Source organism: Curcuma longa, chromosome 2, assembly GCF_044706935.1.
Source record: "Curcuma longa cultivar G26 ecotype Majalengka, Jawa Barat chromosome 2, ITB_CL_G26_1.1, whole genome shotgun sequence".
NCBI classification, from domain to species: Eukaryota; Viridiplantae; Streptophyta; class Magnoliopsida; order Zingiberales; family Zingiberaceae; genus Curcuma; species Curcuma longa.
In genome coordinates this window covers 5,695,959-5,711,180 of record NC_133862.1, presented here as the reverse complement: position 1 = coordinate 5,711,180, position 15,222 = coordinate 5,695,959, and the positions used below count along the sequence as shown (strand labels likewise).

At 34.9% G+C, this 15,222-nt stretch overlaps 1 protein-coding gene and 1 pseudogene across 1 annotated transcript in view; one reads left to right on the top strand and one right to left on the bottom strand.

Annotated features, from left to right (window-relative positions):
* Window positions 1–14,376, bottom strand: part of LOC141815867 (uncharacterized) — a 14,551-nt gene extending 175 nt beyond the window's left edge. The window contains exons 1-4 of the mRNA XM_074703736.1: window positions 14,141–14,376; window positions 13,803–13,996; window positions 12,691–13,000; window positions 9,725–9,811 (exon numbers count right to left, since the gene is read on the bottom strand). Coding sequence (XP_074559837.1) covers window positions 9,800–9,811; window positions 12,691–13,000; window positions 13,803–13,996; window positions 14,141–14,242 — 618 coding nt within the window. The 5' untranslated portion in view covers window positions 14,243–14,376 and the 3' untranslated portion in view covers window positions 9,725–9,799. The remainder of the gene's footprint in view (window positions 1–9,724; window positions 9,812–12,690; window positions 13,001–13,802; window positions 13,997–14,140) is intronic.
* On the top strand, window positions 31–3,420 carry LOC141821480 (uncharacterized; annotated as a pseudogene).
* Window positions 14,377–15,222: the final 846 nt, after the last annotated feature.

Sequence of the window (15,222 nt, the reverse complement as noted above, 5' to 3'; positions counted from 1 at the left end):
ACTTGTACAATCTGCAGACATTGATATTATATGAATGTTATCAATTTGAGGGAACTTTATGGAGCAGAAAAGTTTATTCCCAGGATAACAGAGGTCGGGAAGCTTACTTCTCTTCAAGAATTTGCCCCTTTTCACAGTGCTAAAGGATAATGGACACAAACTTGCTGAATTAAAGGGTTTGAAACAGCTCCAGGGAGGACTGCATATAACTAATCTTGAGAATGTGGAGAACAAGGACGAAGCAAATCTTGCGAGTTTGAAGAGTAAAGAACACCTCGATAGTTTGGTGCTAGAATGGACATCTTTGCAAGAATCCGATTCAGACGTTAATTTGCACATCTCAGAGCAGGTGCTTGAAGGTCTCCAGCCACACCACAACCTACAAGGCTTGACAATCAGAGGATATAATGGTGCTAGACCTCCCAATTGGCTACACGAACAAGTATATTCTAGATTGGAAGCTCTCGAACTTGAAAATTGTAAAAGGTGGAATGATCTATCAGTTATTGAGCAGCTATCACAATTAAAGTCCCTCTCCCTTGTGAGAATTCCAGTCCAGATCCATAATTTACACAAATTGTTCGATCCAAAAGTCTGCAGGTTCTTCTCCCAACTAGAAGATTTGAAACTAGAGGGCATTACCATGTTGGAGGATCTCCCAAATCTTGGACAACTTCCATGTCTCAGCTCTCTTGACATTCGGAGTTTGCCGGGAGTGAAAATGATAGGCGATAGATTCTTTGCCACAACAGAAGAAGGCAGTTGTTTTCCTAGATTACATACTCTCCGTTTCGATGAAATGCCAGCATGGGAAGAGTTCTATTGCTCCGATGATAGAAATCTATTTCCCTGCTTGAAGGATCTTGAGATTTCAAATTGCCAAAGGCTGCGTATGTTACCTCCCCTTCCTCCTTCAATAACAAGGCTAAAATTAAAAAACGTTGGGCTGGTAGATTGTCCAAGATTCAGGAAAGCAATTGATGAAAGTAGCGACATAACTAATTCTGCATCTGTTGCATATTTGTCCATTCAGGAATGTCCAAATTTGACAAAACTAGAGGAAGGGTTGCTAGCACACCATCATCTACAGCAGATTCATATACAGAAATGTGAACAACTATTGTGGGTGCCAGTCAAAAGGTTGAAAGAACTTACTTCTTTAGGTCATTGTCAATAAAAGAGTGTCCGAAGCTCATGAGCATGACACGAGATGAGTACATTGATTTCCAACTCCCGCCATCCATTACACAACTATGTTTGTCTGATTGTGGAAATCTTTCCAAATCACTACCTGACTGCCTGCACAACCTGATCTCATTGCATTCCTTGGAGATAAGCAATTGCCCTGATCTAGTTTCTTTACCAGTAGAACCATTGCTTAATTTGGCTTTTGTAACAATTAAGAATTGTAATGAGTTGAGATCAGTAGAAGGGCTAGAAACAAAACCCCTCAAGATATTGCAGATTAAGAATTGTAATGAGTTGAGATCAGTAGAAGGGCTAGGAATAAAACCCCTCGAGTTATTGGAGATTACAGGATGTCCCAAGCTTCTACTTTCTCAAGGAGAGGCACAAACAGAGAAATCGTCACTGCAGTGGTTAGAGATTGATGACACGGCGTTTATGAAACAATCTGTCATAAAAAATTTACTATCATCTGTAAAGCATCTGGGAATTTCATCCTCTTGTGAAGCCGTGATGTTTGAGGGGGAAGATCAGGAGTCATTGCAAAGCTTGACATCTCTCTATTCATTAAGTTTCTCTGACTGCAAGAATCTACAATGTCTGCCAACAAAGTTGTACACCCTTACGTCCCTTCGTAACTTGCGGATACATAATTGCCCACAAATTCAGTCTCTGCCAGAGAAGGGGTTACCTCCTGCCCTCGCAAGATCTAAAATTTGAAGGTTGCCATCTGATAGTGGAGCAGCAGTTGGTAAGACACTTGGCGGAGATTAAGAAGTCAGGTTGATACAGAAAAAAACGTTATTCTTGGTAGATACTTAAGCCATGGAGACCCAATCTCTTCCATTTTACCATTAGCTGGGAATGTTAATGTGGAGGTAAAATCACAATAGTATTTTTGCTCATTTGAACAGTTATACATTTATCATGCATTAGTGTCGCCTCTTTGCACAATACTTTGTTTCAAGAAAATACTTGTTTTCTCTTATATTTTGTCTTAAAAAATTATTAATTTATGAATCAAATGTCTTGAATAAGAGATGTGATACTAAGACAGTGATCCGTATTTAAAAGCTAGGAGGAGATTGATCTGTTCGTATTTGACAAATAAAAACATACATATATACTTGCAAATAAAAAGGCATTTAACACATGGAGTTAAATATTCTAATTAATAGATCATTTTGTGAAAAAAAGATTTTAGATTTAATTGTTGTTTTATGTATTAATTAGCAGTTAATAGCCTCTCTTGTTTACCTTAAATTCAATGCTACTGAAGATGCTATCTTAACAAAGTTTCTACAAGTGTATTTTTTTTCTTTTATTATGAATTAATTCATTTTTTTTCCTTTTGACAAAGTAACTCATTTCTTCTATCTTGTTGTTAATGCAGTGAACATACAGAGCTAGAATGAATGTAAAAATAACTTCGTGCAAAAAAAAGATGGAAGGGCCAGCCAAATATAAGTATTTGATATCTCGAAGAAGTTAATGTCTAACACAAGGTATCATTGTCTTTTCCTTGAATGAGATTAAATAAGGGCATTATACTATCTTAGTTTAGCTGTGTGTATGTCTTTATTTTTATCTGCCAAACTAATACAATGAGTCATTTTGGTGCATATATTGGTTTAAGGAAAATGTTTGAAGTAAATACCGATTGAAACATTACCATTTGCAGACCAACATCTTGAAACGTAGAAAGTGATAGCTATTGTTGCATATTTTTTTTCCATTAGCTTTATATATTTCTATCACCATGGATGTCTTTATAGTCTTAGTTCATAACAATATCCAAGAACCTGGATATGCTCAACAAATATACAGAATAGGTACAACTTCACAAACGCTTTTGGAAGAGGTCAATCGGGGGCGGAGGAGGACGAGGTTCGAGGGGAGTGGAGGCTAAAAGGCAATGATGGGGGACGTTGGGGTTGCTGCTGAGAAGGAGATGAAATTAAAGCCAGTGGCGGAATCAAGAACGTTGCTGCAAAAATCGTGGCCTGGGAGGTAGAGATGAAACAGGAATTGTCACATTGCAAAACATCTTTTCATCCAGATTTTATTTCTTTTCACTTAATTCTAGAACTATCTACAATAATGTACGATGGACTGATAGTGTTGTGTTCTTCAGCCATCGTTGTATATATCTTCAGCTACAATCAATGTCTGCTCTACCATTTCTCTGTATCTTCACATCCTCAATCTGCTCCTTTCGCTAGTCGCTTTCTTCAGGACTGTTAATAATTGAAAGTATAGTTCATCACTCATCAGTAAAGTAAATCAAAATGTATCAACTTGATTTATCTATGATCAATATATCTGAACTGCCATTTCACTGTATCTTGACATTTTCAATGTGTTCCTTTCGTTACTCACTTTGCTGAGGGCTGCTGATAGTTGAAAATTTATTAGTAATGCAAAAAACATGATATATTTTCTGTGTTTTTTTTTGTCTTGTATGTCATCTTCACAATGTTTCAAGTACTTTGTATTGTTACTATAATTTTATCATTGTTGATCTAGACCACCAAGTAATCTATAAGATGTAATTATATGCTACATTGTTTCTCGGCAAAAAAAAAGTGTTTTTTTTTGCCTAAATCATTTGGCATTTTCTATGCTCTATGTCAATTTCATGAGCATAAACTAATATACAAATCAGCTGCATTATACAAATTACAAATTTATGTCATATTTAATTGCATCTCAAGTTGATCCTTTCAAGCTTAAATTAAACAAAGCAGCTGCATTTATAAAATTACAATCTGTGTCATATTTGAGTGCGTCTTAAGTTTATCAGTTTAAACTTTTTAATTGTTGAAAAATATAGTTGATCGAGTATTTAAATCTCGCTGCAAACTGTTTTATAAATTAAATTCCCATTTAAATAACTCAACTTGGAGCATGTAAATATCAATTATGATAGGCTTTTTGGTAAAGTGCTAATTAAACTATATATATAATTTGCTTCATTTGTCTAACTATTTTGCTTCAATAATCGCACATTGTTATATCTACTGCACTCTAAAATAATTAAGGGTGCTATCCCCGAGGTATGGTGCCGTGGTCGGACATCCAGGTTATCAACCAGACACTCGCGATTTGATCCTCAGTTACGGTATATTTGCAGAAATTTTCCTCCAAATGGAGAACGCAATCAAAGGATGCTAAACGTTTGAGCTAGCCGCTGCGTGTACTTACTGATTTTTCCTGGTGGCCCGTGAAAAACTTCAATGAGATCGAGTCAGTCACTCTCAGGGATAGTCGCCAATTGAGATTTATCATTTTTTAAAATAATTAAGGGTGCTAAAGAAAAACCGGACCTGCAAGTTCCATAACTTCTCCATTTTCATATTTCTTCTCTCTCCATTTTCCATGGAACAAGGAAACATCAAGATAACGTTAAGAATGGGTAAAAAAAAAAAAAAGAAAAAACCACGAGGGCACGACGCGATCTCCGCCTTCCAGAGGAAATCGCGAGAGTCGCAATTTAAGGGGTTGCGAAAACCCAACCGCCTCCTCCCACAGCTGCGACGCCCCTTTGCCGACACCGCCTCTGTCGCCTGCCCTAACGCGATGTCGCTGCCGCTCCTGCCCACGCGATCGTCGCCGCCTTCCACCCGCGACGCCGCTTTCTGCTCCGCGTCGCGACTCCGCTGCCGACGATGTGACGCCGTCTGCCGATCCGTCGCGACCGCGACGCCGCTGCCGCGACACCCCTTTTTCTTTTCTTCTCTGCTCGCCGCCGCCGCCGCCGGTTGATTCTCCGCCGCCGAGTGGAGAAGACCAGCACCGCCTTCCTTGGGCGATCGGAGCTCGCCGTGAGCCGCTGATCGCGTGTGGCGATTTCTCCTTCGAGGCTTCGCGATTGAGAGCCTCAGTTTATTGGACCAGCGCAGCCTTTCTTTCTCACGGTAAAAGAAATCTCTTCTATGGACTCGTTTTGTTTGCAGAGACAAGTTAGGGTTTCCATTGCCTTCTGCGTGCTAGGTTTAGCCCAAAGAGTGTATAGATTGAGTTCTCCTGTACTTCTGTAAAATGTATTTAGTTTCTCCTGTACTTCGTTTTTGGGAGTACGACCTGTATGGATTGGGGGTTAGGGATATTAGAGGTTAAGGTGAGGTTGATATGGGATTTTAATTTTGATTGTTTCCTTATTAAGATTGGTTTAGATTTTGAGGTTATTATTTTTATTGGGTAATATTTTGATTATTTAAATTTTTTAATATTATGTGTAAATACGGGTTCGAGTGGAGCACGCTGATTTATTGACACTCGAAATTTGATAGACATAAAAGTCGGCACATTCTATCCTTGGACTTTATAATTTTCCTTGTGCATGAATAAATAAAAATTAAATAGATATATATAGTTATATGTGTTATAATTGTTTTCAAAAGGAGATTAAAATGATTCTTAAAATATTGAAATCGGGTTAAAATGATTAAATCACTGAAAGGTAAAGAATTGATTTTATTTCCTATTTACACATGGAGTTCATCTGGGGGTAAAATGGAAAAGGATGTTTCAAAAATTCAAATAGATATTCTCATTTACTCTGCCAGTTGATACATGTCTTTATACTACTTGATCTTTTATTTCTCGTATTGTTGATATTTCATCCTATTGATACTTAATCTTTACATGTAAACTCTACTGTGATACCTTAAAAAATAAATAAGATTTAATTGGATTTAAATTGGCTGTTTAGACCAAATCAAAAAGATACATACCGAGAATGTAACAATTATGATAACTGATGAAAAAGATATAACGTAAAATGAGATAAAAGAAAATGATAAATATTAAAAGGTGTTAACTATGAGCCTAGTTTTTGTCACGCCCCGCACGAACTAAGCTTGTCGCAATGCTAGCTTCACTCGCCGTGCGTGAACTGTAATTAACAAATGTTAGAGCAAAACACAGAGTAAAATTAAATAATCTGACTATATGCATACCTCTAGAATAACTCCCTTAGTGTTATGTACATATCTCAACAATTAATGGAGTCAAAGAAAAGGAAGAGTGAGCACAAAGTGCACAATGGAGATACGAAAGACGTACATAAAAATATTTATAAAAAGATCAACAACATCATGTATCTTTTATAATTTCCATGTCATTCGTCTTTTCTTTCTTTTTTTTTTTTATTTAGTATCATCCGTTCCTATTATTGTCTTATTTTATTCGATCACTCAATATGATTTCTTGAATGGGTAAACGACATACAATCTACTCATCTAGAATATGTCGTTTAGGAAAAAGGTAAACAACCTGCCTTGCTTCCACCTAATATAAACATATCACATATTTATAATTATTCCTTAACATTTATCTTGTATTGTCTTCTGAATTATATTCATTAGTTTTCCTTAATTTCTCATTTTTCAACATTACACACATTATAGTCTTATTTTATCTATCACTCAGCATAGCTTGTTGAGTGGGTGAACCACATATAACATCCTCAACAAGGATGTGTCATATAAGTAACAATGAATGACCTACATTCCATCTAATATAAACACATCCTGTATAAATGAAAATCTCAAGGTGAGTGACCTGCAACTCATTCGAGAATGATGCATCGTATATAAGGGTAAATGACCTATAATCCACTCTTAATGAAAAGCATCGTATGTATGCACATATACATGCATAAGTTGGGTGAACGATCTGCAATCCACCCGATACGAAATACATCATGTGAATGCACATATACAAACACATCTAGATATATTGGATGAACGACCTGCAATCCATCCGAAAATTGTCTCACATAAAAATAGGATGAACGACCTGCAATCCATCCCGTGAGATGTCTTACATAAGAATAGGGTGAACGACCTGCAATCCACCCTGTGAGGAAAATTTCATCTCAATTTGTTCGAAGTTTAAGCACACGCAGAAAGATTTGAAGGCTCTTTCAAATTGCGGAGCAAAGAGTTCTATATTTATAGAGTTATTTCCCTCATTACTCTGATATAATTAATCTCAAATCTTCTATAATAGAAATAATTAAGATCCATGACACGAGAAGTATATTCACTTCTTAATTTACTTAGTTTGAGAGGTATATACACTAGAAAGATCAAGTTATTCATATCATTGCAATATTTTTCGGCTATATAATCCTCGACAGAATCAGCTAGTCATACTACAGAGATCTTCTATCAGGGGAATAAATGTAATTCAAAAGTAAGATGGCCGTGTTACCAAGCAACAAAAGTAAGATGATCAAACAATCAAACGACAAAAGATGCAAACTCAGTTTCCAACTGTTTGGGTACTGTTATCTTCCCTATTCTAAGATGCTGAAGCTGAGATTTTCAGAAATGCAGTGAGCATGATCTCCACTGGCAGAGTCTCTCATTTCATTTTTAATGTTGCACAAACATGATAATTAAGTTCCATGATAGGGGAGAAGAAGAGAATATCAAAATTTTCAAAAAGAAAAGGTAAAAAAAAAAAGAAGGAAAAACTATTCAATGAAACCAAAATTTTAAAGCATACAAGTAATTTTCGGATTAAAATACTGATGAAATTTCAAGGGGAAAAAAAACAACAGGCACGAAAGAGCTTATTCTTTTAACAAAATTTGCAAGACTGGACAGCAACAGATTGTTTTTCCAATACCACTTGATTGTTGAGACACATTGTGCTTATATGATTCGAGACACGTTGTGCTTATATGATTCACAAAATGGAATTGGAGAATTGTGGAACATAAGCTACAGGGACTCTGGGGCACTTACATGAACATGAACTTATGTTTGGCGGTACGTAACAAAGCACTAGGATTTCAATCCTATCACTTCTTAAGGGCTACAAAAAATTTCAGCAAATGACAGAAGGATAACTGAACAAAGAAAACGATGGCCATTGATGTCAGAGATGATACTTGGACACCAAAAATCATGGGAGATGCCAATGACCAGAGAAAGAAGAAAAAAAGGAGTTACATCTAAATGTATAGCCGGTGTGTGTCTGAATTCATCTTCGGTTTATAAATGTGATGCAGTAGTTACCTATAACCAATCCCTCTACTGTGTAACCAAACTACCCGTAGGATAACCTCTTTAACATAATCAAGAAGGCTAGCCCACATCATAACTGACATAAGTCAGTTGGGAATAGACATCAGAGTAGAAAAAGAAATTAAATCCTGACGTTATATTTGGCAAATAGGAGACAAAGAATACAAACTGAAGTTGTGCTATTCTCAATAGTCACATCAGTCAACTCACTTCAGCTGACATACTCCTATGTAATCGAAATACTTATTTATAATGTTTTCTGAACATTATCAAATGGGAGAGAACATCAGAGCAATAGCAATGAAGATAAAAGTCAAATATGATTAGTTGTATTTGTCAAATAAGATGGATTGGCAGAATGGTTGTGAAGTCTTGACATTCTCCAGTATTTGCATTTGTCAGCCTCTTCTATTGCTCTGATTTTTATGCCATTCAAGTAAATAATTGAAGTTTGATTACAAAAGTACACCTATTGAGAATAGCACAACTGTTAGCCCTATTTGCCAAATATAACGAAGACCAATTTCTTTTTCTAGTGATTCCCAACACTTATGGTTAATATGCATCTGATTATGAATTATCTACGTTTTGGTTACAAGTAGAGGGAACCTAACATTTATAAACAAGATGAATTGACTTGGTCATTGGCATCTCCCATGATTTTTGGTGTCTAAGTATCATCTCTGACATCAATGGCCATCGAGTTATCCCTCTGTCATTTGCTGAAATTTTTTGTAGCCCTTAAGAAGTGATAGGATTGAAATCCTAGTGCTTTGTTACCTAGTACCGCCAAACATAAGTTCATGTTCATGTAAGTGCCCTAGAGTCCCTGTAACTTATGTTCCACAATTCTCCAATTCCATTTGTGAATCATATAAGCACAACGTGTCTCGAATCATATAAGCACAATAAAATCAAGTGGTATTGGAAAAACAATCTGTTGCTGTCCAGTCTTGCAAATTTTGTTAAAACAATAAGCTCTTTCGTGCCTGTTGTTTTTTTTCCCCTTGAAATTTCATCAGTATTTTAATCCGAAAATTACTTGTATGCTTTAAAGTTTTGGTTTCATTGAATAGTTTTTCCTTCTTTTTTTTTTTACCTTTTCTTTTTGAAAATTTTGATATTCTCTTCTTCTCCCCTATCATGGAACTCAATTATCATGTTTGTGCAACATTAAAAATGAAATGAGAGACTCTGCCAGTGGAGATCATGCTCACTGCATTTCTGAAAATCTCAGCTTCAGCATCTTATAAAATAGGGAAGATAACAGTACCCAAACAATTGGAAACTGAGTTTGCATCTTTTGTGGTTTGATTGTTTGATCATCTTACTTTTGTTGCTTGGTAACACGGCCATCTTACTTTTGAATTACATTTATTCCCCTGATAGAAGATCTCTGTAGTATGACTAGCTGATTCTGTCGAGGATTATATAGCCGAAAAATATTGCAATGATAACATAAAATGAAAATTACTAACAAAAGTAATTGCATCTCTAACCTGAAAAAATTTACTTACGAATGGCTTGAGTTTTGGAGATTCAAGTACCAAAGATGAGTTACCATTGTAAAGAATCTATTTCCTGCCCTGTCAAAAGAGATTAAACAACCAAAACTTATGTCTTTTACACATGTAACAGATATGGAGGGAATATCAGTCATTAAAACTGATTCAATTTATACATGCAACTATACAAGACAGGAAAGTTAGGATATAACAAAGAGACCAAGTATTATATATATTCAAAAGAATAAGCACAGAAAAATACATATGAAAAACAAAAATCTAATCCATAAGTTTTTCTATCACTAAAATCCTTTTAGGATAATTGCTTAATTCCACATGCAATTGCAATCCAATGCCAAGTTGCCTATACAACTAAGTAAAAAATAAAATGATCATAGTATAGATGGTGATAAAGGCAACCATCAAAGGGTCAAAATTAAATATTTATAGTTTATTCATGTCAGAGTTTAAAGATACAAGACAATTATCCATGTGTAAGATAAATCGTGGAAAGTGGCAATGCATTTCTGCAAGTAAGATACCAAGTGAAGTCACTTGTAAATTCATGTTTGAAACTAAATACACAATATGTTAAGCAAGCCAGTTGAATTTCATTTGCATAATCTATACACACTATGATTGTGATAATTTTTTCTACGACCAAATTTCCAAAAAGTCCTCACGCCTTGTGATATAGTAGGTAGTTCTTAAAAATGGTATTTGCAGATTGAGAAGGAAACCTAATTCCTAAAAGTTTCTCTCCAATGATAAACTACGATGCAGATTGAGAAGACTAGGAAATCTTGATCAAGCTTTCCATGATGACCATAAGTGCAAAATGGATCATTGACATTTGCTGTTGGATCTAAAAGAATATTTCTAGTATTATCTGATAAAGCTCATCTTTTGGGATCTAAATATAATCTATAAATATTTTTTCCAATGGAGTATCATTGAGTGCTTCAAAGGGGAGTTAGCACCAATCTTAGCACGACCTATTGAAAGACTGACATACAAGGAAAATGTTCCAAGTTCCTTAGGGGTCAATTAGGTAAAAAAACAACTAATGATTTAGGAGTCTAGTTTCCCAATTGATGAATTTTCTTACAATAATTATATAAACAAATTAATTGGCAAATGTTCCAAGTTGTTTGTGGAACAAAACTTATATAAAGGGGTTCATCTAGGTAAAAGAGTCTACCTAAACTCTCATGTTTCAATAATTTCTAAATTTTTTATTGCATGCTTATCTGAAGTGTCATTGAGAATTGGATGCATATTCTAATTTCTACATATTTTATAGATAGTGCTTAGGTGGTGTATCTGAAGCAACTAATTGAGTATTAAAAAAAGTTGGCGCATATCTATCATTAAATAAATATTTTAGTTCAGATCTGTGCCAGATGAATAAGTATAATAATGTCCTAGGGTAGTAGGTTCTAGTCTATAGTATATCAATTGATTGAATTGATAGTAGGAGGCTGTAGATATATATAAAATACTACTTTAACTATTTCTAGTCAAACTTTAATATACAAGGGTAATATTAATGTGTTCAGACTATCATATAGGTCAACTGATGATGACTTAATCTCACAAGTCATGGACATAAAATATCAAGTTAATATATGTATATATATTAGAGAATATGTACTGAATTGACTTATCATGAAAATGTTTTATAGATCGTTATATGAGTGTCACAAATATTCTCATAGTGATTATTAGTATAAATAATTTTTAGACCTGAAGTCACTACGGCTTCCTACATAAGAAGTTGTGTACTTTAATATCGGCAAACATCACATGTAACAAGGTGAACTATAAAGTTGATCACTGGGTATGCAATAAGTTCTGCGGAGGAATGTAAGTGATATAAATGAGATTTATCCCTTTCATATGATAGAAGTGATATTTGTGGACCCCTTGATTATAAGACTACTAAAATGCATGACCATACTCAAATAAATCAATATGAGATATTAAACTTATTTGATTAAGTGAGTCTATTTGAAGATCAAGAAACACAAAGATTGATAAGGGGATGATACTGTCTATCCCTCATGAATCAATCTATTGAGGATAAAAGGACCAAGTTATACAAGATAATAGATACAGAAAAGTTAGGTCGAATCTCGACATTCTCATCACTTGGGAACATTAATACAAAATGTTATTTTAAATACATTGCTAACATTATGAAAACATATTAGATCACAGACAAAAAACATATTGATTTGGAGATAGGTTTATTTTAGTTTGACTAAATTATGATGGACGCTAAGATTATAGGGTTAAGTCTAATCCGAGTTAGACTCAAATGAATCCAAGTATTAGGATTCGAGTCTAATCTAAATTAAACTCATTGGATTAGACTCAACCACTAAAGAGAATTAATATCCATTAATAAAGATTAATGGAGCATTGATGTCAAAAGGAGAGCAAAAGGTAAAAACTTTTTGTATTCATTGGATGACCATAACATTCTTCATTCATTTTCGGCATATTCACATAAATAAATTAAAGTTAGAAACAAGCATTCTTGATAAGTCACGCAGTATGACTTGCACACATGAATATTTAGATTGAATAATCATCACACTCAAGCCCATTAGGTAATATTTTACTTGCACATAATTCACCTTTCAACTATATGGACAAGGTCCTACCTACCAACAATACCATAAAAATATCCAGACAAATACTTACGTGCACCTACCATTAATGCAAATTATTTTCTAGTGCATGTTTAGTTTCATTCTTAGTTCATCAAGGAAGGTTTAAGACAAGAAAATGACATGACACCTCACTGATATCATCTAAAAGTTATAAGGCACAAACTCTGAGGCACAAACTCTGATGTAGTGAGATGAAGAATTCTAGAAGAGGAACAACATGAGAAACTAGGCAGCTCACTGATAATTTAACACATGATAGTTTTCAAGTTGAAATGATAATACCTCAGTCATGTGTTGTGTCTCTTGAATTTCTTCAAAAAGGGAGGAATAATAGGCTGGATCATAAATGGAACCTCCCAAAATCTCATCAGCATTGGAGGTCTGCCTAGCTACTTCATTTGTTGGAGGGTCTCTAACATTATAATCTGCACCGTATGTCGTATTGTTCATTGTTGAAACCCCCAGTCTGTACATTTGAACCCATAAAAATGAGGACAAAAACCTCACTGAAAAGCCAATGATTTCCATCAACAACGCAAGTTTGATTGAGAAGACAAATACTGGCCCAAACTTCTGATCAGGATTGAAGTTCCTGTAGAATGTAACATTACGCAAAGGAAATAGTGAATGTCCATAACATAGTGTATAAAGCATGTGGGTAATAAAAGCTTCAGGTAAATAAATTTAGAACAAATAAATTTGGAAGTCAATCAATAACCCATTATGTAATCATGCAAGATGGTTGAAATGGCAACAATCAAGAATGACAATATATTGTTCAAAATGAATTCAACCATTATAATCAATAAGAATGATTGGAGATACTTGGTTTTGTCATCATGCTACCTTGAGTTGTCAATCTCATGGTGTGTCATATGTGAAAATCTCATGGTGTCATATGGACATTCAACTCACTCCGTCTCACTTGCTAATCAATTGAATGGACTATTGATCAAGAATTATATGAAACATAATTAAATTCAAGTCACTAAGTAGCAGATGGTCCTTTCATGACAATTTGGCTTCTTGGTCTTCTCCTAGCTATTTAGGTCTTCCTTTCGTAGACAGAAGCCCTTAAGAAGCAGTTTGACTACACATCAAAAGTAGTCACTCACTTTTTATCAACCTTACTTGATCCTCTCCCTGTATTTTGCTCACTTTCAAGGAAAATGGCTTCTCACGTTGTGAACCCCATTTGTATTTTCCATATTCCATTTAACATTCCACTTCAACAGTGAACCTCCGAAGAAGACTAAAGTTACACTAGTCACTAGATGAGATTCAGCCATGCAACAACGAATAGTGCAAATCTTCATCTAATTTCACATTTAACACACCTATTGCAGACTGCTATTACCAAGCATGAATGCTAAATAGATTCATTAGGATCTCACCATATAGAGTGCGAGAAAAGCATGAACCAGGCAATGTCAAGAACAATAGAGAAGAAGAGAAGCACAGCATAAGTCCTTCCCAGGCTCTGACTACTGCTCTCAATTGCAACGAGCGCAAAGAGGGCCACCGCCAGATTGATCAGCAAAACTCCATTGAACAATGCGCCAAGCGATCCCACCAGAGCGCAACCGATCTAGTATTGCAACATGTACATTAGAACGTCTTACATCATCCGTTCCAACCCCATTCTGAAAAGACCCCCTTGCATATTAACCTAATCAAGTCCTACCTCAAAAAAGCGACCACAAAAACGACGACGGGTGGCTAGATGGCTTACCTGGATGTAGATGAGAACGACGGCGACGAATTGCAGGCAGTCGTAGTCGCGAAGCCAGGATCGAACTCTTGATCCGAGGCACGGAGAAGGCCAGCACATCATAAAGAGGAACTTCTCGGAACGCGAGGTTTCAAGGATCAGATCTAACGCCGAGAAAACAGCTGAAATGAGCAATTCTTCCAGAAAATTGAGCGAATCGGCTCTCCTCTCTTCTCTTCTTTTGAATTCCTTTTGGTTCGTTGGTGGATGGATCGGGCCATTAGGTATGTACTTCCGGAGACGAAGATCATAATTGCTAGAACTTGCAATTTCCCCCCGAACTAACTATTTAATTCAGCCTAACCCCTCAGTTGCTTAATTCGACAAATAAATCCAACAATCACGATCCAGATTCACAAAAAAACGTAAATAAAATATTATTGGGGGGCAAGAAGCAAACTACAATAAGTGTTTTTCAATTATTCTTTTAAGTGGATATATGGAATAAAAGAACCATGTGTTTTTTTGGGAAAAATAAAAAAGACTCCCTTTTTTTTCAAAACATGTTCATTTTAATTTTTTAATCAAAAAGACACTATATTTAATTATTTAATAGTATATAATTATTCAACCGACCTCCAATACTATTTAATACTGTTATCTCCCGTCTAATTTCTGAATCGAACAGACATATTATATCAGTTACGATGTAGCTATTATAATTTAAATAAAAATTATAAAAATTCATATAATAGCAATTACGAAATTATAGTTGCTATAACAGATATAGCAACTATAAAACTGTAGCTGCTATATAAACCTGAACAATTTAAGATTTAGATAAAAAATAAGTACTCAAAAAATAATATTAAATAATATTTAGATAATTATATATGATTGAATAGTAAAATTTGATGTCGTCTTACCCTTTTGGTGATTAAAAAAACACCTTGATTTTTAATTTTTGTCATAGTTTTTTAAGTTAAAATTGAGATTAAATTGATTCCAATTTAACTTAAAATAATTAAGTTGAATATTTTTAAAATTTTCAAAATTAAAAATATATTTCAGATTTTAATTCATAAAAAAAAACTTTCTTTTTG